Source organism: Vitis riparia, chromosome 16 (genome assembly GCF_004353265.1).
Source record: "Vitis riparia cultivar Riparia Gloire de Montpellier isolate 1030 chromosome 16, EGFV_Vit.rip_1.0, whole genome shotgun sequence".
NCBI classification, from domain to species: Eukaryota; Viridiplantae; Streptophyta; class Magnoliopsida; order Vitales; family Vitaceae; genus Vitis; species Vitis riparia.
The window spans coordinates 13,089,113-13,115,795 of NC_048446.1; the positions used below are offsets into that span (position 1 = coordinate 13,089,113).

General features: G+C 32.8%; 2 protein-coding genes across 2 annotated transcripts; both read right to left on the minus strand.

Annotated features, from left to right (window-relative positions):
• Nucleotides 1-93: 93 nt before the first annotated feature.
• Nucleotides 94-15,713, minus strand: LOC117933098 (E3 ubiquitin protein ligase RIN2-like). Its single transcript, XM_034854485.1, has 13 exons — nt 15,608-15,713; nt 14,585-14,973; nt 11,876-11,953; nt 9,160-9,246; nt 8,951-9,072; nt 7,358-7,454; nt 7,132-7,237; nt 5,492-5,649; nt 5,211-5,348; nt 5,033-5,100; nt 4,707-4,937; nt 2,472-2,853; nt 94-598 (listed from the first exon to the last, which is right to left on the minus strand). The coding sequence occupies exons 2-13, from the start codon at nt 14,822-14,824 to the stop codon at nt 542-544; spliced, it is 1,764 nt and encodes a 587-aa protein (XP_034710376.1). The 5' UTR covers nt 14,825-14,973; nt 15,608-15,713; the 3' UTR covers nt 94-541.
• Nucleotides 15,714-24,121: 8,408 nt separating this feature from the next.
• Nucleotides 24,122-26,668, minus strand: LOC117933272 (probable histone-arginine methyltransferase CARM1). Its single transcript, XM_034854652.1, has 5 exons — nt 26,587-26,668; nt 26,439-26,516; nt 24,647-24,750; nt 24,343-24,515; nt 24,122-24,261 (listed from the first exon to the last, which is right to left on the minus strand). Exons 1-5 carry the CDS (start codon nt 26,611-26,613, stop codon nt 24,122-24,124), a joined length of 522 nt encoding a protein of 173 aa, XP_034710543.1. The 5' UTR covers nt 26,614-26,668.
• Between the last annotated feature and the right edge of the window lie 15 nt (nt 26,669-26,683).

Below are 26,683 nucleotides of genomic sequence, written 5' to 3' on the forward strand. Positions count from 1 at the left end.
AGCTTATATATTACAAGGTCAAATTTCAAAATGTTATAAATCAATTCATTTGTATTTATATATACTGCATTAAGAAACAATACAAATTTCCCATCATATAAATGGTTTAGTTCATCTGATATCACTAACCAAAGGAAGAGAAAAACGAATGAGCATCCAAGAGTTACTACCTTCAAAATTAACAATACTAATTTGTTTCTGATAACCAGTTTACATATACCTTACATGCTGCAAAATCCTATCCATAGATGCATGTAGACAGTCCATTTTTTTCACAAGAAAAAAGGGGAAGGGGGGGGAGGAGAGAAAAGAAGCTATATTGGCACCTTTTTCATTTCTCACATTATAGCAATTTGTTTAGTAAGCAGCCTTTATGTACAAGAGAATGAACAACATAAACAAGAGAGAAAAGAGCCAAAAAGGAAAAAAAAAGGGTATGTGCAGTAATTCAACAACACCGATTAACCCCCCCTTTCAACTCTTCAACTCTCCAAATACAAGAAGTATGGAGCTTGAGGATTGAGGATGGCGGAAAATGTTGTCACATTTGGAGAAGATTATTCACAGTGACAGTTGCAGAATTTGTTTGCTGCAAGTCCTGCAAAATTTCGATCTCTATTGGATTCTTATAGTACACCAATCAGACTATTGAAACTACCAAAAAATCAAAACAATGAATTCAGACTACCAGTCAAATAAAGAAATTTAACCTAAAGCAATTTATATTTCATTTTTAGCACAAGAGTGATTTTATCTGTGGGAAGGTTTCTCAGGTCAATTTTGACTCATCTGGACTTGGAATTTTATTGAAAATGAAAATAATAATACTACTTACTACAGCAGAGGAAGCTCCCTTTTTGAGACCAATTATATTTCACAAATATGGAAAACTTGTAAAGACATCATCAAGAGTTGTGAGACCAAACAATCTTTGAACCTATAGATAAACCATTTCTTCTGTTTTTTCCCCCACTATAACATCAGCCAACAATGAGCCTCTTTAAAAGATGCTTACAATAAAAGCTTCCAACCTTAAAGAAAACAAATGATGAATACACAAAGAAGTATAAAGTCATCAAACTTGAGAATTATATTTCGATATCATCCATATTGATATATTACTAAATTTGTAATATATTAATATGTTCCAAAAATTCAAACCAAACAAGGGTTCAACCCAAACCAATCTATGCAGGTTGGTCACTTTTTTCCATGGTTTTAAAAACCAGATCAGACCGGCTGGTCCGACTGGTCCAACCGCTAGCCAGTCATGATCCCGGTTTAGTCTAGCTAATTGAGCCAACCAAGGGTTAAACCAGAATCGAACCGGTTAAACTGAAGGTTGAATCGACGAACCGCCCGGTTCCCTCCCAACCAGATAATGAGCTTTTAATCTTACAAATTAATGATTCTTGCATGCCTTTTATACCCCACAATCCCTACATATTTTTTATCCATTTTCAATGTGGGATTAGTTAGTAAGAAGAAAAATAATTTGCAAGCGGGAGAGCATGAGGTGGGACCTTCAGGTGTAAAAATTGAAGCTTAACCATTAAGCTATAAGCTTCTTCATTGTATAATATTAGCAAATAAAAATATATAACAAAATTAATATTTTTTTTCAAATCTTTATTGCATAAAAGTATAAATCACTTTCACATTTATTTTTATAATAATTATATAATGTAATTAAAAAATAATATAATAATTTCAAAATAAGAAAATACAAAAGACATGAAAATAAAATTAAATATTATAATTTTTTTTTCAATTTAAATATATCTTTATATTTAAATATTATAAATGTTTTATTTAATAAAATTTAAAATATTAATATATCTATATTTCTCTTCATCATTTAATTTGATATGTCAAATATAAAAATGAAATATTATTAAAATTTTTAACTATATATAATTTTAATTTCTTATAATTATTTAAATTTTTTTATAATATATAAATTATTATTTATGACGTCATCAATTCGACCGTAGTCCGACCAGTGAACCGCAAACCGGTAGCTTTTTCGGTTCAATCACCGGTTCGGTTCTGAAAACATTGTTTTTTCAAAGAAAATGTCAGCCTATGGTCACTAAGGCCAAACCCCCCAACCCGTATAGACAACTTTGGCTTTTCTACCTCATTGTTCACCTTTTTTCATCTTAACTCTCTAAGGATTTTTTTTCTCCAAAGGTGTCCTTACTCTGGAGGATTAAAAAGTAATTCAATATTTCCAACTCACTCACAAGACAAACAGATTTCCTTGCAAACACCACCTCAGACATTGCACACCTCCATTTACACACACACAAGCCCACACAGGCAGGACCAAAACTTGACAGACAGAATAGTGGCTATTGTGATGCACTAAAAACAATTTTTTTTTTTTTTGAGGTCTACATTGTGATCCTTGAGTGATGTGACCTGGGACTAAATGCAAGAGTTTCATATGGTGTTCATTCAAACTATACCTGGAAAATAATCTCGTCTGGGATGTGGGGCAGCACTTCTCTTACTGTCTCTGCCAAGGCTAATATATTTGCTAGGTTGTCATTGGCAGACCGTGAGGCAGTCCTCATATGTAAACCACCATTGCCTCCTGGGTATCTTACAGCAGCAGCAGGAGGAATGGGCAAACCAGATGCGGTAGCCTGAGAAGGATTCATAGGCCAAAGGCTCCAAGCAGCATCTTCAAGAGCAGTCTGGGCATACGTTTCTCCAACAGATGCAAGATGCCTCATCATCATCTGAACTCTACCCAATCCAACCGATCTGATAGCAGTAGATGGACCAGCTCCATCAAGACCCTGGTTCGGCCAAGTATGCAACCAACTTGGATCCAGTCCTGCTTCTCTATACAAAAAAGAGGTAAAAAATAATAGTAAGGGGAAACAATGAGAAAAGGTAATACAACTGGTTTGTACAGTGGAGGTGGGGGTGGGCAAACACCCCCACAATGCATACTCCAACACAACACAGAATACCACAGGGTGCATTTGCATTGGACTGCAAAGGACATATTAACCAGTGTGCTTAGAGGCTTAGCAGTTAAGTAGGTGTTTGAAACTGCAAATGACCTCAATTAGAAGGGATGAAGAAGATAGATTGGGTGAAAGGAACCAAATGTAGCAAATTCTCTATAAAATCTTTTACACTTCATTAACCCGAGCGGGAGTGAGACTTTCCCCACAAGCATAGGATGGGACCCTTAGGTTCCAACAAAGGTGCGTTTCTTTGCTTAGAAAACTGTCTGGGAAAGGATTTAATGCTTGATCAATTCAGAAGGAGGGAGGGGGTTTTGCCAAATATATGTCACACATGTAAAAAGGAAGAAGAATCAGTTGATCACATGCTCCACCACTCCAAAGCAAGAATTTGATAGCAGCTAGTTTTTTCTCTTTAGAGTGGCCTGAGTGATGCACTCCTCAATAAAAGAAAATCTTCTAAGTTAACAAGGTTCTTTTGCAGGGAAGAAGTAAAAGAAAGCTTAGAGGGCCGCTGCTCCTTTGTGTCAGTTTCAGATGGAAAGGATGGAAAGAAATAAGAGATCATTTGAAAATACTGAATAATTGAATTAAGCAATCAAATCTTCCTTTATGTACATCTTTTTGCATTGGGTTAGAGCGTACATGATAGGCTTTGTAGATAGGCTAAGCTCTAAGTACAGAGAGAGAGGTGGTTTTTTTGTTCTCTCTTCCTTTTTACTTGCTTAATGGTGCTTCTTGTATACGTCTTGTGTACCTTGGTGCATCCTTTTTCAAGCATTTTTTATCTGTTTTTTCCTTTTGCCTATATAAATGTATGTATATAATATATTCAATCTGAGGGCAACTGGGTGGCATTCTTACAAAACCATAGCCTCATAATACCTTTCAACATGTGTTCCAAGCTGATCATGTTTAATCTATATGCTCCAGCTTAAAGGGGAATGTTAGGATTTATTACTGATATGGTGGAGTTTATTTGCTATATATTATATTATGAGTATGATTGGAATCTCTTCATTTTTAGACTCAATATTTAAATAAGTTGAAATGTATAGGAAATTCAGTAAGACAATGACCTGAACTTCTTCAATCTATTCTTTCTTGTCTTTTTCAAAAACCTTAGAATCACAAGTCAGAATTTTCAACTTTTGAAAGTTTCAACTTTTTTTCAAAAGTTCAAATAGGTATTTCAAACATTTTAAGTATTCTAATAAAAGAAAGAATTATGCACATAGAAAAATTCAAGCCTTGTTTGGGAGAGCTTTCTAAATGCTAAAAACTAAGTTTGAATCCTAGAAGCAACTCATAAGGATACTTGAATAAAACTCCCAAACATGGCCCCGACACAAACAACATGATTTCCTTGCATTTCGAAAAAGCATGAAGACAAAAGCTCTCGGTCAAGCATTATGTGGGAATTGGATTTGAGTTTAATAAAAAATTCTAAAATGTCAAATTTACCCTTCGTTTTTTAATAAAGTACTTTCAAAATCCCATTCCCAAAAACAAAATTAACCTATAAGCACATTTCTACTTAACCAACTTAAATGTGAGACTGGCATTGGACAATCGAAGTGTAAAGCACTAGCATAATCACAAAACATTTTGTCAAAGAGGATTATTATTATTATTATTTTTTTGTTCCATATAAGCAGACAAAAGCAATTATCTTTAAGCAATGTCAAACTCAACCAAGTAAGAAAATATAAGGAACTGAACCTCCAAGCACTGATTTCTAAAGCATCATGTGTCTGATTGGGGAAGACTCCTGCAGGTAATGCATGTGCAGCAGGACCTGGTCGATCAAGTCCTGAACTTATTTGACGGGCCAACTGCTCATCACTTGATACTTCTCCAGTGTGGGGGTTAGCATCATCCCTGGATCTGCCTGTGAAAAGTGGCTTTCGACATGTGGGGCATGAATAAATCTCTGTCAGACCTTGATCCAACCTGGAATTAACACACAAGTTTCAGTATCTCATTGGTCCTCCTATACTTCCAATCAGACAAGCCAAGGGTTGATAATAGCAAAGCATAAGTCTTACCAAGATCTCAAGCATGCAAGATGGAAAAGGTGATTGCAATGCAGTTTTTTAGCCTTAGCCATTGGTTCCTGTCATTTTCGCAGTTTCATTGCAGGTTGATTGATCAGGCGAAATTCTTAGAAAAAAAAAAAGGGGGGGGGGGGGGGGGGGGGGGGGGGGGGGAAAGATCTAAACTTACCCTACAGATTGCGCATTCATCATCATATGCTTGTAGCTCTTCAGATGTTGCATCTGGAAGTGCTGCATGCAGGGTACCTAAAGCCATCCTCAATTTGATGAATCCCTTGACACGCTTTACAATTGCGCTCAGCAAGGCCTGCTCATAATACAAACTGAATCAATTAGAACAAAGAATACCAATTAAATATATAGTATAATGAATATAAAATGAGGACACAAAAATTGACAAAATCAAAAAGCCCTGAAAATGTTGTAATAGAAAGGTCAATGAAATATTACACGTATATTTAGAAAAAGGATAGCATCTACAAGATGGAATGCCATGCCATGAAGCCACCAAATATGTAAGTAATGACCAAGAGCCATTAACAAAGTTGCCATGTCTAAGAGAAAACCCAAGTTCCGGATAAGAATGCCTTTCCATTCCAACAATGAACCTGCACTCACACTCATTATTTAGGAAATTAAGGAGAAACAAATCCACCAAAAAGATGCTTAAATTAAATAATTAGCAATCACACAAACAGAAGAAAAGAAAATATATGAAATAAGGATTCCTAAACCTCAGCAGACGGAATATACCAAATGCATATATCATAATTGCACAGAGGTGATTGAAAAATGAAAATTAACAAGGAGAACCAAGTGAAAACATAACAGACTAACAAATGACAAAGAAAGGCAGAGGGGAGGGGGGAGAGAAAGAGCTGACTGAAAAAAAATGAATACTGACAAGAACCAAGTGAAAGCCATTAAAAAAACTAAAAACATGACAAAGAACAAGATAGAGGAGGATAGAGAGAAATGACTGAAAAATGCATACTGTTGAGTTACCAACTTTTCTAAAATATTAAACTATTTGAAGCCCATGATGTATGTTATTTTCTAACACCCCCTCACACATGGCCCTATACCTGCAAGTAGAAGGAAAAGATGGTAGTAACAGCAGACAAATCACAATGGACTGTAACTCAAGATCTCCTATTAACCTGAGTTTTGATACCATATTAAATTACAACTTTCCTAAAAGCTTGAACTGTTAGCAATTGGACCCATATTTTTTATTTTTTATTTTTTATTTTTTTTGATAGATGCAATTGGACCCTTAACATACACACTCTGACAAAAATTAACAAGAAGAACCAGGTGAAAACAGAACAAACTAAAAGAAATGACAAAGGGAGAGGGGGGTGGGGGTGCTTTGGTGAGGAAGAAAGAGATGACGGGAAAAATGAATATTAACAAGAATAACCAAGTGAAAATGTGACAGACTAGAAATAATGACAAAAAATATTGTATCAAGATGAGAGGAAAAATGAACCAAGGAGTCAACCAAATGACAAAAACAAAAGAGCAAACAACAAGATGACAATAGAAATGAATGCTAATTCCCTTGTTGCTTTTGCAGGAAAGGTATTCTTAAGAAAATAGGCAAAATTGGGGGAAAAAACCTTTAACTTTAACAAGGGGAAAATCCCATTGTCATGAGATCTTTTTCTCCAGAGTAATCAAAGTAAATTTTCCTTAAGCTTCATAGTAAAATATCCATAAATAAAAAAAAATAAAAAAATAAAAAAGACTTCAAAGAAGAAGGATAATACAGAAAATCTTTTCAGAAAATATTTTCTATTGAGAACAAACAGAACCCTAGCCTAAAAGAGATTGATGTATTCTCCTGTTATTGATGCCAATAAAGCCATGCCTTTGCTTAACATGCTTTCCTGTTCACTCGTAGAACCTCACCTTTCTGGAAACCTGAGACTGTCTTATGTTTCACAAGCAAAACCAGAAAACACTTTGCTAAAAACATTTGTGCTCGCTAATGTTCTTTTCCACAAAGCATAAGCACTCCCAGCAACCCCAACTAGAGATCTAAAAGTTTATATAATCCACAAAAACTGTGAAATTTTGAATATTACCTACTGGTGATATATGAAAAATTTTGGATCCCCGGCAATTTATGCTGTTCCCTTCTGAATCATGGAGCCATATATCAATCAACTGAAATCCATGAACCACAATAGCCTACAAGCAAAGAAAGGACCTTGTCAACCAGGGCTTTGATGTTTTATGATCCAAATGTTATGGGGCCATTTTGATGTTTTATGATCCAGATGTTATGGGGCCATGTTTCTGATACATTACCTGTAGTGTCTCAAAAGCAATACTCCAAGGCTCAAAAAACAACAACAGGAACATAGGTGAACTTAACGTTCTATATATCACCAGACACAGCCATATCCTGTAATCCACCATCAAAACACATAAGACATTTCTAAGCTATCTGCAGTTCTGCAAAACTTAATTACTTGCTGAATATTAGGCAAAGTAAGATGGAAAAGGCTTTAAAAAAGAAGGTTCAAAGCACTCCATTCTCAAATTCACAATACATATGCAAAAGCAAGGGCAGGAAAATTTATATATACTTTCTTCCTCTATTATGAAGGACCATTCCCTATTTGCAGAGGCGAAGCCAGTGTAGGCCCCAGGAATTAAAATTTAATAGGAATTTCAAAATTAAAAGACAAAAAAAGTATTTAAAAAATAATTTTTTTCTTCTTTAAAAATATTCATCAGCACTTATCAAGACTTAACTAATATTTAATAAAAGATAAAAACACAATAATTAATCATCATCTGTTATACATACATATACATATCATCAAGTAAATTGCTTTAAATTAAAATTGCACAATTTCTTCTAAATCAGCTTGTATTTAATCAACTTCCATTAAAAGTACCCTAAATTCCTCTAATTCCACTTATATTCATTTATTTCAAAAAACTCAAAACCTCTCAATGAAACCATTAATTTTTTTTTGGAACTTTTTTGGTATCACCTTTTGAATACAAACATAATATATATATAGATATATGAGAGAGAGAGAGAGAGAGAGAAAAATAATTAAAATTTCTTGTAAGACACTTTTTATTTCATTTTTCTTTGAAAAAAATTTTTGGACAATTTTGTCTTACTAGTTTCTGCCTTTTTTTTTTTTTTTTGTCCGGATTGGAACTTGAACCTGGAACTTCCGACAAAACCTCTCAACCCTTTACCACTTGAGCCAAGCCTCAAGAGCTTAGTTTCCTTTAATTATTAACATTTTATAATTGTTCTAATTAAAAATTATTTTCACAAAATATTACAAGTTTATGTCTACTAAAAGTTTAAGATGTTTTGATTGTTTGCAATTTTCATCTAATTATATACTTAATTTGGCAACTTGTTATTTTATTTTCTACAACATGCATTGATATTAAATGATTTGACATATTCTATTTGTGTTTAATGTTTTTCTCATTTTTCATCACTACTATTAGAAGTGTTTGATTAGTTTATCAGTTACGAGATATGCAGGTCCTTTCAAAATATTAAAAAAAATGTTAATATTTATTTTATTCAAAAAAATTTAATGATATTATGTTTAAATCTTGCCCCTGAATCTAAATTTCCAACTCGGCTCCTGCCAATTCGAACTCACTTCGTGTGGAAGGCTGGTCCCCTTAAAAGGGACACTTCCTTCCATGCATCTCATTCCCATCCAGAGAAATACAAGGTAAATAGAAGTATATTATTGATTTAGACCCCCATGTACATTCAACACAAAGGATTTTGCATGGATACTAGAGGTGTTTAAATAATAAAGACACAGGGGTTTAATTGCCACATCGAAACAGGAAAAAAATTGAAAATCCTAAATCATTATCAGCTATGAAGGTCAGGTTTTGAGGCAATACCAGAACAAATCAACAGACAGCACCAACAATAGTACTGAAAACACACGAAAATATGTCCATGGTGTAGCAGATGGAGATGCATTCAAACGTTCAAGTCGATCTCTAGCTAAAGCTTGAAACATCTGCATAATATGCACAAGATGCATAATAAGTTTTCCACTCATCCATTTCCAATCTAGAGGGTTTGATCCCAAAATTACATCAAATACCTTTAAAGAACAAAGAATAGTCAGCCACATTGACCACAGGCCTGCTTGAAATATTGTTGATGGGACAACCAGAGGAAGAAATGTTCCCTGTATTAATCATATAACACATAGAACAATAACTAAATAACATACTTAGATGACCTGCATGACAAAACTATTATTCTTTTTAATAAGGGACAAGCATAACAAATTGATCTGAAAATTTATTCCCAAAATATATTAAGCACTTTCAAACACAACATTAGTATAAAAACATCACTCTGCATCAAAAACCCAATCATAGTGGCATAACTGTAACAATTTGACACTATGTTGCAGCAAAGCCTATAAATGAGGTGAATAGCAGCACTTTATGGATTCTTCTGAACAATTGATCATTTGAATACCAATAATAATGATTACTAACCAAATGCTCATCCTATATGAAGTTTTTTAATTGAATTGCACAATATTTTAATATTTATTTGGACATCACACACACATATAATGCAAGACAAAAAGATTTACTTTGTATCAATCTAACAACCACAATGTTCACCAATCCTGAACTTTTAGTTTCCAGTTTGATACATCAAAATCCGTTGCAAAAGCAAGAACAATATGTTTCATCATATTTCTATCTTCAAATGATAAATGTTTTCTATGGTGAACTTTTTCATTTCATAAGAAACAACCAGGGAGGGACTGGAGCAAAGCATTAAGAAAACCAAACATAACTAAAGATTGAAAAGTTTTACAAAGAGCTAGAAAGGTTGAGTGCTTGGGCAAGAAGTTAAAGCATAAAAATAAAAAATAAAAAAAATAAATTGAAACTAGACCAAAATCACTCCAAGATCCCAAAGCAAACGCCCATTAATGCCTCTACTATTGGCCTCTCTGATAAACTCTAAGAGTGCAACCTAAACTCCACGTCAATAGTGGAGTCATGTCCCATAGATCTGAAGAGAGTAAACAAATCACGCTGCCACTAACCCCCCAAATACCCCCCAGCGCCTGAATTACACATGGAATAGTTAATAAAAGGACATTTTCAGCTGAATTCTACTTGCTAGGCTTAATGTTCAGGAGCAAATATCAAAAAGCATATAGTTTTCCAGCATTAAAAAATTAAAAATTAAAAATAAAAACATAAAACATTAAAAAAAAAATTTAAATAAAAATGATAAAAAAAACAATGAATTCTCATCTGATCCACCAGATTTGTCCCAACTCTCTGGGAAATACTCTGCCAACATCTAAAAGCAGTTAGGCAATGGAGAAAAAGATGACACAGCATCTTCATTGCTTTTGCACATCATGCACAAGTTAGAAGATAGGACTCTGTTTCAATTATGGAATCATTAATAGTCATTACTTTAGTTGGTACATCGTAATCTGTACTTTTTTTTCCACTTGTTTTCTTTTGACCGTTTATGAGTAGTTTTTTTTAAACACATCCAGTCAAGAATTCAACTCGAACTGAAACGAAGAATGAGTACTTTCTTAGCAGGATGGAAAAATTTTCAAGAAGTTGCCCATAGACATTTCTAATTTAGTGATTTGCATTGACCTTCCTCTATGCTACATGGACTTTAGCACAAGCGTCTTTTGCTGCTATGTGCCCAGTCAGTCAGATTTGTTTAATGCACAGATCTTAAGACATGGAGAAATGATTAAATAATCTCATTTCCCTTTTATTTTCATTCTCTCCGCTTGGCCAAAATCAAAGTGTAAAACTAAACACAATGTTTACCATGAGTCAGAGCGACAATCAATAGGAATTTATTATTTTTCTTTGTCCAACAAAACAGTTGGGTATGTATTAGACCAATAGGCATGTAAGAAACATATCCCACACCCAGACCCTTGTCTTGTCATGTTCGATATGGGAACTTCACATGCTTTGAAGTGTCCATGTAACATAGAACTTATGAACAATTAACCAAGAAAAAGCCTACATCACAGGAAACTCTGGCTTCTGTACCATTTTCACAGCCAGAAAATTAAGCAGGCAATAGTCATCCATTAAGAATTGGAAATAAAATTTGGAAAAGACACAATCACTTATAAGAGAGATTAATATTTCTCAACATGGAAGGAGACAAACCAACCTATGACATGATAAAATGATTATGACCGCATCAAATTCTCAGTCATTTAGATTTCTATATTAGCAAAATTCAGGAGAGAAACAATAGATCCATTGACATATTCCAAAATATGGGCACCTCTAAGATAAGAAATTTTGCAAGTATGAGGAAACTCTAGAGCCATCTCCAACCAAACCATGTATCTAGTCTGAAAGGAAAAATCTATTAACTCCTGGGAAATAGTCTTCCAAGGACTGGTCTGAGTTTCTGTAGCAAGCTTTATTGGATTATTTATTCCCATCTGCCCTCACTTACTACTCTACTTCTAATCCTGCATAAAAGCATAAACCCTATTGTAACTATTTCCTCTCCTAAGACTAACTTCACTACCAAAATATTGCCTACTTGCTCAACATTCCCATAAAAAAAAAGCCCAGTTTTTTTGCTTATTCATATTTGTAACCCATACCAATGATAATATCTCCTCTTATGTAAAGCATTGTAGCTTCTGAAGGGAACATTTCTAGAAATTGTCTTCTAACTCTATAGAAAACAAGGAACATAGAAAGTCACAAATTCTCCTAACATGCTTGGGATGAAATACCAAACACAATGTTATGCACCACAAGCTTATGAAGAATGTATACCTTGTAAATAACATAATTGATAAGCCGCCCCACTAATTTTCGAGTTTCAGAAGGATACAACTCTGCAAAGAATATAGTCTGCACAGGAAAACAAAAAAGAGTATACTTCAAAAACAGTGTTAGGCATGAAGATATTGTTTCATCAATACGAGGCTTCATTAATCAAGACAAATCCAACATATAACCATCCAGTTATCAACCAAAATTAATAGCCCAAAGTTAACCATATAAGTTAGTGATGGAACCTACAGTAATTATCTATTCAGTTTAAAATTCTGAATTTAGCTGTCTCTTAGTCGAGAAGGTTTAGGAGTTTAATCATTAATAGCTTGTAATTTAAAATTTTTGTCTTACATGGATATGAACTTTATACTAAAAGGTTCAATATTTGTTTTGAAGGTCTATTGTCTTTCAAGTGTTTCTATAACTCATAATTTAAGTCAAATAGGAGAATTTTAATTTCTACACCGGGAACCTAAGTCACAAGTTTCATTCTTCAACATGGATAACCAGTCCTAGGCTAGAGCTTAAGTAATTCAAAGGAATTTTAAGAACGCAACTTCTCTATCATGCCTGCATGGAAGTGTACAGTAGTTGAACAAATTCTAGTGCTTTTTTTCAATAAGAAATGTGGTAACCATCATCTAGCTTAAATATATATTCATTTTTTATTCAAATAAGATTTATACAGTTCTTCAGTATTTATAAATTTTAACAAGCTCCTCTTATTAGCATCTTCCAGCAACCCAGTAGTTCACTACTTTAAGCTTACTAGTGTGCCTCCTTTCATTTTCATTTTTCACCAAAACTAAAAGCTAGTCGTACAAAGAAAAGGACCCCTCCTCCGTGAACAATACCTAGCATGATGAATAATCTCATTTTTTTTTTTGCATATCTCACTTTTTACACCCAAAAAATGCTGAACTATGGACAAAATGAAAATGGGAAAATTGAACAGGTGCCCACTTGGTAAAGCCCTCATATGAACACTATAGGCTTCCCATGGAGGCCTATCATGATTCTTTTCTTTTGTATAATGTTCTTTAACAATTAACACATAAACAAGGAGAACAGGAGATTTTAAAGCTTCAATCCTATAAATAAAAAAGAGAATGGTTCAAAAGTGAAAATACTAAAAGCCAACAATTTGAGAAATTTCACACTCTAGAAAAGTGAAACGGTAAGAAATAATTGTAGATACCTAAAAAATGAAAGTAAGAATAAATACATAAATAAAATAAAAACAGAGATATGGCCCTCCAAAAGGATACTCTGAACAGATACCAAATTGCTTGCAGCCAAAGTTCTTAAAGAATCTAATAGGAGGTTTTTAGTGGTCAAGAAGATGGTGACTTCGGTATGTATAGATCTGCTGAGTTCATTTTTTCATTAACTTGTGCAATCACCGGAGAATCTTTGAAGCAAAAGGTTCTCAGAAGAAGTTTAGAGGAAACCACAGATGTTTGAGACAGGAAAGAGGTTGGTACATGTCATTCTGTTTGTCAGAGCACAATGTGCAAGGGAAATTGATTTCAGTTTTAGTTCCAAAAGGAAAAAACTCGATGGATTAGAGAACTTTGCTGCGCTTAAAGCAGTCTACATGGTAGCGAAGGTGACCCTAAAGAAGCAGAGAAAAGCAGCCTCAAGATTGTGTTACCTGCTCCATACAATGACAAAGAGACTAATAATCTTCAAGGTTGCCTACTTTCAGGCTCTTGTGAGGAAAGATCAACTCCTACATGGGTGTGTTTGGATTTATTCAAGGAAAGTGTAGAGCTGGGAAAAATGTTTTTGCAATTGTATTGCAGAATGAGATGAGAATTTGATTGCAGTTGGAGCTCAATGGATTACTTTCTTCAATTGGAGGCTTAGTGCCAAAATAAGGAAATTAGAATGCGGGTTAAGAGGCACACAGGTCTCAGAGTATGTTATTAGTACAGTTAAGGTTTTATAATTTTTTAGAAGAACCATGATTTGAAGAGTAAAAATTGAAAATGTTTGAGGTTTGGAAAAGCAATACAAGGAAAAGTAGAATCCTTTCTTGGAATGTGCTAGGATTAAATGACAAGGAGATGATGTCCTGTCTTGTAAATATGAGTAGGATGATGATGTCTTTCTCCTTCTTTTGTGGGCATAGATGGTATATTTTGCGTGTACATGGAATGCATCCCCTTAGACATTTTCTAATATGGTTGCCTGCTTATCAAAATTTTAAAAAATACCCTCAAAATATCTAGTTTTTCATGTGATTGCTTCAAACTCCATTTTGTTTGAAGAGGAGTAAAATAGATAGCACCATCAGAAGTTTATCATTACCCAGAAGCTTAGCATGACTTCATTCTTCTACATTAGTCATTTATGAAGTTTTATTTCTAGGCGTTAGCTCCCTCACTTGATGAAAACAATAATAAATCAGAATTAAAATGCAAGATGTACTGCAATATATTAATGAAGCAACAGTAAAAAAATGCAGAAGATTAACACCATGGGCAATAGAACTAATAAGAACACATCATGAACCACAAAGATACAGCGTATTTGGGGCAAAAAGCATAGCAAAGAATGTCTAATTACAGGGAAAAACTAAGATTCTTTACAAATGCTACTTAGTTCAAAATAGATGCTACTTCATATGCAGTTTATATACAAAATGAGAGTCATGAGTGCACACTATCACATTAACCTTTGTCTGCAAAAGAACAAATTTACCTTAAGACACAATATGAGCAGGACAAATATATTGAGCGCAAAATTGACCAGCAAAGCAATTGTTGCATGAGAACTCAAAAGCAGATCTAGCACACGGCTTGCATTCCCGGAGTGGATATAGTTATCACTGATTAACCCATCAGACTTTAGTCTGTGTAACGATTGCTCTGTCCACCATTGCAGACCCACAAAGCTGAATACCGTGCAGGCCGCAGAGACCAATAAGTAACTCGCACCCATCAGAAACAGACACTCTCTTTACCAAAATCCAACTCCAAAACTTTCATTAAATATAAATTGGTACAACTCTTCACATCCAACAAGTGATTCGGAGAGGTTCACTTTCTTATACATCAACAATTAAAATATCCCAGATGACATCAAGCGATCTGCAAGAGAACTCATTAGTCAACCACTATTATAGATGACTATAAACATGCATAATACAACACCGATGGACGCTTGTTATGCCCATTAACCCAGAAAATTAAGGCTCCGTTTAATCGCAGAGAAGATGCAGAAAAAGTGTTTTTGATTTTGAACTCCCATCACTCGGGACTCCATAAAACCAAACCCCCGGTCCATCGACCCTGCAACAACTATTTGCCTTAGTTGAGCCGACTTTTTCATCCAAAAAAGAAAACCATCTAAAAAATTCAAGTAAAAGAATAATTTTCTTTTCCCCTTTCCTCCATTTCCTCAGCAACCAAACATGAAGAAACTGATGAATAATCTTCTTGAACCGATGGAATTATAAAATTCCACTCCAAAAATGCCATCAGTCAAGAACACAAAATTTTTAAAAAGACACCAACTTTAGGGATAAAAAAAACTTGAATAAATCAAGAAAAAAACAACCTAAAAAAACCTAAAAAACCAATTCAAAAGAAAATAAACCAACAAATGACACGCAATAGCATGAAGATAAAAGAAAAAGGAGACACATTTGACAAATTTAAAGAGGGGAAATCGAACTTAATCGAAAATAAAGAAAATTGAATGAAAAATAGAAAATTGGGGAACCTGATTAGATCTCTTCTGCATTGCAATCGTAGAGAGGAAGAGAAATCGAGCGAGAGAAAGAGAGGTTAGGTCAGTTTTTGCGGGAAAGCGAAAGGGAGATCGTAAAGAAAAATTATTTATTTATTTATTTTTCATATCTTAAAATCGTATTATTATATTCTTGCTTTGTGCCTCCCTTGCACTCCTCGTTCGGAATTTATTAATTTTTTAAGGTTTTTTTTTTTTTTTATTAAAGGAAAATGGTATCTTTTAATCCTCTGGGTTAATTACGGATTCTTACACCTCATTGCTGACGAAATTGAAAAGGATATTCCTTTTTTTGTTGGCTTCATGCAATAAAAATGACTTTCTAAAAAATAATATTATTTTTTATTTTTAGGAAGTAAAAAGGAAACTCATACATTCTCTCAAATAAATTTTTGTTTCATTAAAATTTTAAAAATATTTAATTTACTATTGTCTTATAGTACAATAAGAAGTAAAATTTTAGAATGTCATATCATTTTGAGACAATAATAATAAGGAAAATTCTAAAACACTGATTCAATATTTGCTCAATTTACAATTTTTGTCATTAAAATTATATAATAAGATCAAATTACAAAGTAATAGAGTGTAAATTGGAAATAAAATAATGAGACCATATGATATATTATGATTGTTATCGCTTTTGAAAGAAAAAAAATATTATTATAGATCATAATAATAATTTTTTTAATTTTTTTTCCAAAATAAAAAAAATTAAGTAAAAATTTAAAAATATTTAATTTGTCTTTAAAGTTGTATTATGAAATTTAAACCATTATTGGATGGTCCAAATATATAACATCACGAAACAAACAAATAAGATCAAAATATAAAATAACGAAAGGTAAATTGATATAAAATAATAAAATAAAATAAAAATATTAAAATTGAAATCAAAATATAAAGTTATTCTACTTTGAAAAATCAAATCCATATCTAGTTTGATTAGATACGAGTCACATGACATAAACATTAAACATGAGAAAATGTTGTAAAATTTCAATGGAGTAGTCAAAATGTGATATGGTCAAGCTTGGGAAGGTTGGACGAAAGAAGTGTTGATGAGAGATGGTTTATGGTTGGTTATGGGAAGGGCATATGTTTATTTTAATGATAAGTTAAAATTATTTAGAAGATAACAAGGTGTGTAGGCAATTTAATAGAAAGATAAGATGACATCAAAGTTGGTGGGCAATCGCATTGTAGTATGATTAGAATCGCACCCCCTAGTCAATATTTTTATTGAGAAAGTGAAAGATGACATGACATGCGAGAGTTGGGACTCACCTACCCATCTCCTCCAGCTAATCATCTTTGCCTTTTTAAAGTTCATGTATTGCCTCTCTAAACTTTTATCAACCACTTTATGTTTTTCTCTTTTTTTTTTTTTTTAAGTCATAAAATAGTAGTACAAAAATGGCCAAGAGATTTATATTAAAAACGATTATTTTAATTTTAAAAATAATATATATATTAATTTTAAAAGTAAAAAAAATAGAAACTTAAAAGGTTGTTTTAACATATTTTTTAAAACTTATTTTTTTTAAAAAAAATATAGTCAATCAAATCCATATTTTTCATTTTACTTTTAAACACGGGTGAAAACAACTCTTATTTATTAAATTGTTCTTATTTCACTTTGTTTTTTTTAAAGTTAATTTCAGTTTTTAAAAAATAAGTTTTATAAAATATGGTCAAACAAGTCCATATTTTTTTTTTCCTTTTAAAAATCGGTGAAAACAACTCTTACTTATTAAATTGTTCTTATTTCACTTTGTTTTTAAAAGTTATTTATAGATAATAATAATAACCAAACAATGTTAAAAAATTTTAAAAACGGTTTTCTGTTTTTAAAAACAAAAGCCATATTTTAAATCATGTGGTCAAATGGGCTCTAAGCCTCGTATGGGCTCTAAGCCTCTTTTGGTAACTATTTTTTTTAAAATAGTTTTACAAATTAAAAATTATATATATATATATATATATATATATATATATATATATATATATAATTTTTTTTTAAGTGGAACTTAAGCGTCTTTTGGTAACCATTTTTTTAAAACACTTTTGCATTATTTAGAAAAAATAAATAGAAAAACATGTTTATAATAAAAAATATAGATAAGCAATTTTTATTCTTAAAAAAATGTTTTCAAATAATATTTTTTTAGTTGTTTAAATTATTTTCACATGTTTTTTAAGAGTTATTTTAAAATATGAATATACAATGGTATTTATTTTTTCTACTTCATTCTAAATAGAACTTAAAACTAAATAATGTTTAATAATGCTAAGTATTATGTTGTTTGTATTTGTATTATTTTATTGTTATTAAGTATTAAAAAATAAAGAAAAACCAATATATTACTTTTCCATTTAGAAAAAACTAAATATTTTGGCTTTTTCTATTTAGCAAAAAAATATTACAAGTAATAAAAATAAAAAATAAAAAACAAACAAACAACTTAAATTCAAAAAGCAAATTACTTTCAACAAAAAGTTAAAAGAACAAACACCTTTGAAGAATAATTAAAACTAAAGTATAAAATATATTTTTAAAATATAAAAAATAGGTTAAAAAATTTTCAAAATTTTAAACAGATTTTTGTTCTATAAAACATTAGAGAAGAAGATTGTTTTTTTTAAAAAAAAAATTAAAATACTTCTCAAACAAAACCCTAATATCTATTTGAATTTATTTACTATTTTTAAAATCAATTTTTTAAAACAATTTTTAAAATCATTATATTATTCATATAAGCTTTTATATATATATATATATATATATATATAAACTTATATGAAGTAAGGATAAAAATATCGGTAATTACGGATATATCGGTAGTTCGATTTTATGGATATATCACATATATCACATATATATTGATGAATATTTTGATACAAAATATCGATTGACCTAAAATTGATCAAAACTTATGAAAATGTAAAACAAAACTCTTATAAATGAAATTAGAAGTATAATAAGCATTTTATAGTTGTTTTGTTGACGCAATTAATATATATATATATCTATATAAGTGTACATTGATTATTAAATTACATAAAATATTATTCAATAATAATATTGTGATATTTGATTATAATATGTTTAATTTTAAAATATATTTAATATTAAAATTATGATATATTTAATTTAATTGTATTAAATGATAATAAATGTATAATTTCTAAACATTTAATTAATATATTAATGATATTAAAAACCTTTTGCACTTAATTTAATGAAATTTTTTTATTGCTTGTAAAATAATTATAATTAATTTGTTGTATAAAGGATTGTTTTAATATTTTGTGTACATGAAAACTTTTAATATATATATCTGGTGCATGATAATTAACAAAGGGCAAACTTACCCTAATGGTAAGTGGAGGTTGGCCCCAACCTATTGGTTGGGGGGTTCAACTCCTGGACCAGCAATACAAAGCTCATTTTGAGCAAATGAGCTTTATTCTAGAGAAACAATCGTCACTTGTTTCTTTGGACTCTAAGAAAAGGAAAATGCCACCAGTAGGGGGATGGTCATGGGTGGAGAGGTCCATAAACTAAGATAGTTTATTCACCACACATGCAATGTCAAGTTGGGACCTAGGTAAACAAGATAAATATAAGATTGTGACTTAGGTAAACAAGATAAACACTAGTAGAAGTATAATCATTTTTATTACCTACCCAATCTACCCAATCAACATAAGAAAAAGGCAATTGATTTCAGCTCCTGTTGAGGGTATAAGAAAAAGCATGGAATGATAAAGGAGATCCCTAGGTAGACAAGATAAACACTAGTAGAAGTATAATCATTTTTATTACCTACCCAATCAACATAAGAAAAAGGCAATTGATTTCAGCTTCTATTGAGGGCATAAGAAAAAGCATGGAATGATAAAGGAGATCGCCAATAAAGGAAAAGACTAAGGCTATCAATAGGGGTCTCACAAAGATATCGCAATAATCACTTCACAACATTCCAATGATCATGGGTGGGACGGTGCATAAACTAATGCCAACTATGGTTCAATATTTAGATGGATCTAACAACAAATATTGTAGACTGCCAACTATGGTTCAGTATTTAGATGGATCTAAAAGAGTGGTGTTGGAGTGAAGATTGAGAGTTAGAGTAGTGGCAAGTGGTGTAGTAACTGACTTTGCATCAATCATGTGTGTACAAGCTAAAAGATCTATAATGTAATGATGTTGAGAAAGAAGCAAGCCATGTGGATGGGAAGTAACTTCAACTCTAAGAAAATAAGTGTGAGGGCCAAGATCCTTGATAGAGAAGCATTGAGCAAAGAGTGTGTATATATATATATATGATCAAATTTAGGAGGAAAATCAAAGATCATTTAGGCTATCTTTTGGTTTCAAGAAAATTTGAAGAAAAAAATGAGGGAAATAAATTTAAAATTAATAAATTATTTATATATATATATTTAAATTTATTTTACTTATTTGTTCTTATTTGTATAAAAAATAAATAATTCAAAAATATATAAAATTCTAACTAATTTTAATTATAAATTTTATTTTCATACTAAACCAAAAAAAAAAAATATTTTTCTTAGTAATTTCTTTCTTTCCTTTAATATTTTTCTTGAAACAAACATTATGTTATTGTCCAAGAAACAATTAGGTACAAATATTTAAGGAAGTTAATTGGGCATCGTTTGATAATTCATGCCTATGGGAACGTGTATGAATGAGTTTTAAAGGGATAAGGATAGGACTTTAGGTTTAATAATTAAATCCTATCAAGTTTAGGCTGTGGCAACATCATCCCAATCCCATTCTCATTATTTAAATCAATTTTCATTATCATACCAATGGGACGGGACGGGATGGAACGAGCCCAATTTAATATTTTTTGTTTTTATGTTTTTTTTAATAAAATTATTTTAATTTTTTATCTTATTAAAAATAAATATAATATATAAATAAATCTTTTTATAATTTTTTTTTCTGAAAACATATTTTTATTTTATTTTATATGTTTTAAAAAGAAAAAAGAAAATATAAATTAAAATATTCTTATTTAATTATATATATAATTGGAAACTTGTAGAGCCTTTTTCTCAAACTTGTTTATTATCGATAAAAAAGTTCAATCATTTTACCATTCTCGATTCATAACCATCATAATTATCTATATTCCACTCTTCATCTTATAATAAAAACAAATAAATCTTCTTGTTTACAAGAACCTTCTTTTAGCTTAGAGTGTGCTTAATAATATTTTTCTTTTAAAATATTTTTAATAGAGGTGCTTTTAAAAGAATCACCTTTCAAGTATTTTTTCAAAAAATATTATAAATGATTTTTCAACACTATAAGTGATTTTAAATTTTTTATCAAATATCTATTTTTTTTTTCAAAAACACTTTTTAAGGTAAAAGTGTTTTCTAAAAACAATGCTAAATTGATTCTCCTCTTTTCTTCTAAATTTTTTCCTTAATTGTATATTTTTTTTGTTTTTAATCTCTTTTCATTTTGTTTTTTTTTTCTCAATTCTATTTTTTTCTTGTTTGTTAAATTGTCTTCCTCTTAAATCATTTTCTCTTTGACTTTTTTTTTTCTTAGCATTGAGAGGACAAAGTCTAGGGTATCAAAATGAGAGAAATATTAGATTCACAATTTGGTTTTCTTTAGTTCAATCTTTTGTCTTCCATATGTTGTTTATGGGATTGGTTTTTTATTTTTATTTTTCTAGATTTGATTATAAAGTATTTTCCTTTTTGGATTTTATTTGCAAGATTACAATTATCTGAAATTTTCTTTATTAAATTTTGTGTTTGAACTTATAGGAGGGAAATATCATACTTTTTTTTGTTGGACTTTAGGGATTCCAACATGTGATAATGGATATGAAGGTTATAAAACTTTTATGTTTAATCCCAAAATTCATAGATTGGATGATAATAGATATTTAACTTGTTGATTGCCCCATAATGAGTATCCTTAATCCATTGTAAATAAAAAATCCAAAAGGATGTTAATTGTCAAGAGTTGCCATTTCAAAAAGAAAAATTAAAAGAAAACGTGATATATGGCAAAATAATAACTAAATGATTAAAAGAGAGGTTGTTAGAAAGTTAGATAAGTTGTTAGACACCTCAATGTAGCTCTAATATAAACACAATAAAACTAAAGCTCAAAGAAAATGAGCAAAGAAATCTTTTCAAAAGTTAAACTCTCAAGTTCCATTCTATATCTTTCATGGTATTAGAGCATCATTCCCTCTATCTTTCTCTATTTTTATAGAAAATCTTAGTTCTAGAAATTTTTTTCTCATTTGCTAAACACTTCAACTTAACACTAGGAATGGCAACGGGCGGGTTTGGGACGGGTCACCCCTATCCCATTCCCGTCCCAAACCCGGGGCGGGGCGGGGCGGGGCATTCTCATCCCCGTATATAGAGTTAAAATTAAATCCCATCCCGGCCCGTCCGACCCGGGTATGTGTTGTCGGGGCGAGGCGGGGCGGGACGGGGCGGGGCGGGGCGGGCTATGCTGTGCTGGGCTATGCTGGGCTGGGCTGGGCTGGGGTTTTCATCTTTTGTTGATTTGAAGATGTACATCAGATCAATTTGGATAGTCATAGGAGATGAATTTGCATATTCTCAGGATTGCTAGCATTAACTTTGATTCATATTTCATCTATAATGGCCCATCAGTAAATGCAAATTGTAACTGTAAGCTCAAAATAATTGTAAGACTAATAAACAAATGTGTTCAAAATTCTATGGAAAGCCATTTACATGATATAAGAGCAGGCCCATCCCATGGCTCCATTAGAGCTGAGAAATATTCATACAAGGCCTTTCGATCAAGATCCATATTCTTGTCATTTTGCTATGCTTCAGGTATCATCATCATGACAGCTTCGGGGAGACTTCTACCTGCTGAAACCAGAAGCTCAAGAACGCCATCAAAAGCTCCTATAAAGCAAACAAAATTCAGACACAAGCCAGTTAAAAAAGGCATGAAAATGCACCTGCATGCTTCCACCAATGATTCATGTATTCATAGGAATTAGATAGTAAAACACATGGATTCATACTTGTATTGATATATATCAATGACTGTGCATATATATACAAAATGTTGAATTACAATCTAACCAGAATCAGATGAGCTGGCATCTACAATGGGTAGAAGCTTCTTCATCTCATTCTTTGATAGGCCAAGTTCCTTGCACTTCAATAGACCCTCACGTGCCTTCATCCTAAAAAAAGAAAACATGCGGCATCAACCCAACATTTCTTCAATTGTTCTAGAATGGAAAATTAATTAATTAGACTAACAAAAAATACAAAGAATTGACAAGGTCACAGAGACGCAATGTGCTTCATTGTTTAAAAATATATGTTTGCTCTTACAAGATAGTATAATATTCTCAACAATTATCTCAGAGAATAAATAAAACAAATTTCATTAGACTATAGCACCGGCCAACCACTAGTTACTCAAGTACATGACAAATCCTCCAATTACTTGAGAACATACCAGTTTACATTGCCTCGAAGTGTGTAGATTTCCCCATTGTGGCCCAATACACGCATGGGTTGAGCTCGGTCCTAACTAGGAAATGTGTTTGTAGATAACCTAGAGTGTATCTGTATTGCAATAAAGGAACAAAAAATTGTCACTATGAAATTCATCTATCTTTATTCAAAATATGGAGAATTCACTTGGACTACGGACATGAAATTGTGTTAAGGGCACTTCAATAAAGAAGATACTGCAGTGCCAGTACAGAACATCATGAAAACCCTAAACTACCTTTGACCAAACACAATTTCCATTCCACCCCTAAATTGGAAGTTTCATCCTCAAGAACTGATCACTGAGCATTGCACCAAGGTTCTGCAAACATGATTTACTTCATAATGAGGTTTCTTACCAACTCATTACTCGATAATGGAGTTTCTTACCAACTCAGCCAAAGGAATCCAATCCAACATTCTCTTCAGTTACTGGTGATCCCCATGCTGTTCGTTGTTGAAGTATGGAGTTACCGGACAAGGAAGAAAAGTATATGGAAAAAATATTTACCAAGGCCATGTAGCTCGTAAACCTTTCATTGCCAAGATCTACATAGTAGTATCCCTTCACTTGATCAGGCTTTAACTGCCCTTTGTAAACAACAGTCCTGAAAAACCAGGCAAAGATGTGAAAAAAAGTGGTGGTAGAAATGCATTTAATCAAGATACGATAGATACTTTTTAAAGGGAACAATGCAGCTTTCTGAGAAATAGACCTTGAGTATGGATCCTCAAAACTAGCATAAAATTATGTTCTAAAAAGAGTAATATTTATGTTCTATAGCAGAGGATATGTAATTAATTAAGAGTATATGAAAAACCCAAGGCAGAAGATTTCAGCTCCAAGAGGAATAGCATTAATATGGTTGTTCTTGATTAATTTAGAAATACAAGATGGTGAGGTTAGTCAAAATACCTATGCGTGTATTAGTGGATGTTGTTGCTGATCCGGGGCCACTGTATAGGCTTGTGGCTAAGACATCCGATAATAGGGTTCTTTAAGATCAAGTTTGCAAGATGATGACTGCAGAATTTCCCTTGTTCAGCACCAGGGCCCCACATTTTAACTACTCAAGTTGATATCTAATTAGGAAACCAAGGCAACCAATCAACAACATAAACACAAGAAGCAGAATATATAAACCAACCTCCCATCGTCAAATATATTGTATAACTTTGAGCATTGTGAGCAACCAAGCGAAGTTGGCCAGTTATTTCTTGTCCTGCCATGACATAAAGTGGTTGCAATAGAACACAACGTAATTGGTACCAATGGGTTGTTGGGGCACCAGGGGCAGTGGTAAGCCATCTTTGTACAGTACTGCAGATCAAATCAATTTCACAACAATAAGCATATCAACTGTAGCCACAATCCCATATGCTAAAAAGAATGTTCAGGATGCAAGCTTATCATAACTACAGAAGACATTCTGAGCATGCCACACAACTTACCTCCCATTAAACAACACATCAAACCAACAAGCTAATCCATGCACTCTAGCACCCACAAGGGATATGAACTTCAGTGGGATTTCAATTTCATACAACTCTTCTTCCTGGAGAACAAATCAGGAGATACCTGTGATGACTAGTGGAATGTTGTCAACCAACAAGCATAAAAAGGCAGCCAACCTTTTTCCAGAGAAAATAAAACTGAATCAAGCAACAAGGGTGAAGCTAAGACTACCATGAATAATTTCATAACCTAATAGGAACACGTTGAATTTAATAATATATATATATGTTGATAAGAAAATTGAGTTGCAGCAATTGCAGAATTCAGATATTTTATACAGACCCCCCCCAAAAAAAAATTCTCCCACAATAAACAGAACCCAAGGCAGACCAAGAATAAAAATACAGTTAAGGTGTATGAAATGATGAGGCAAACATGAAGCAAGGGAAATTGAAAACGGGTAAATAAGATTTTATAAAATTTTAAAACGGGTAATGTGTGGATAATTTTAATTACAGCAGATAATATGGACTACTAGGCTTTAGCCCATTTGGTGAAAAGGAATGGAAGTAGAGAGGAGCTGATGAGCAATGTGTGTTGCCACTTTATGATGGATGTTGCTTTTTTTTGGGTTGCAGGAGGGATAGTTTCATAACTCACAGAGCTTTCTGTGATGCTTTGGCAGAGGAGAGTGCAAAGGCAATCACTGGGAACCCGGTTCTACTTTCCTCACAAGCTGCTGCAGGGCCATCATCATCAACACCCCATTCTCATTCTCAGATGAGCCTTCAGCAACAACAACAATTCAACAGCAACCATGATTTCCATGCATTTCATATGAAGAAAGAGCAGCAAAGTTTCAGTATAAGGTCTGAGAGGTGGTACCACCATGGCTTTCATCATCTTCTTCATTGTTCCCAACAAGGTTAGACCATGACTTCACACAGACCACCCAAGATTTGGCTCTCCATGACATTCAAAACCCTAACCTTAACCCTAGCCTTGGCCCCACTCTTCCTCCATACCATCCAACACTCTCCTCACACATGTCTGCTACTGCATTGCTGCAAAAGGCAGCTCAAATGGGTGCAACAATGAGCAAGACTACTGGTGGTTCTGGTGCTTCACCACCAGCCATGATCAGACCCCACCAAGCTCACGTGTCTGCTGATCACTCTCGTAACAATACAACTGGTTTTGGGTTGAATTTGTCTTCACGTGAAGAGATGGGTGGTGGGTTTGTCCAAGGCTTGGCCCCTTTTGGGAATAAAGCTGCTGCAGTTCCTTCTGCTGCTGCTACAGCTGCAGCTGCTGCTACAGGCCCAGGTGGTGGTGCTCCATCTCATTCTCTTCTTCTTCAAGATATGATGACTTCTCTGTCTTCTGCAACTGGGTTTGACTCCTCCTTTGAAGATGCTTTTGGTGGTATGCTGAATTCAAGGAAAAATGGCAACAATCTCCACCAAACTCTTCCATCAAAATCAACAACCACCACCACCACCACCCACCATAGCAGTGGTGGTGCTGGAAATGATGGTTTGACAAGAGTTTTTCTGGGTCTAAGAGCTCTCTCCCACAGCGACATTCTCAGTATAGCTGGCCTTGGAACCTGCATGAACACCTCTCCCCATGATCATCAGAATCAGACCCAAAAGCCATGGCAAGGTTACCTCCTACATTCGGACTCATGCCTCATGCCTCATGAAGCAAGTAAGGGAAATTCACATATAAAAGAGATATGTGCAGTGAATAACAAGCTCAAAATTTCTTCATAGAGTAATCTAATACCTTTATTTTAGCGAAATCTATAGTGTGAGATATAGAAGGGGCCACCAATAACCTTGGATCAAAAGCATCTACTACTGGCTGCAGAAAAGTAAATTAAGACACAGTAAATAATTAGGCGGAAAAACCTAAATCATTGAATAGTAGTTACCATGAAAATATAACAGAAGAGCAGCATAGCAGTGATAACAAAATGTCATCCATGCACACCCTGCACCAGAGATTGTCAGTGATCACTTGCCAAGAAC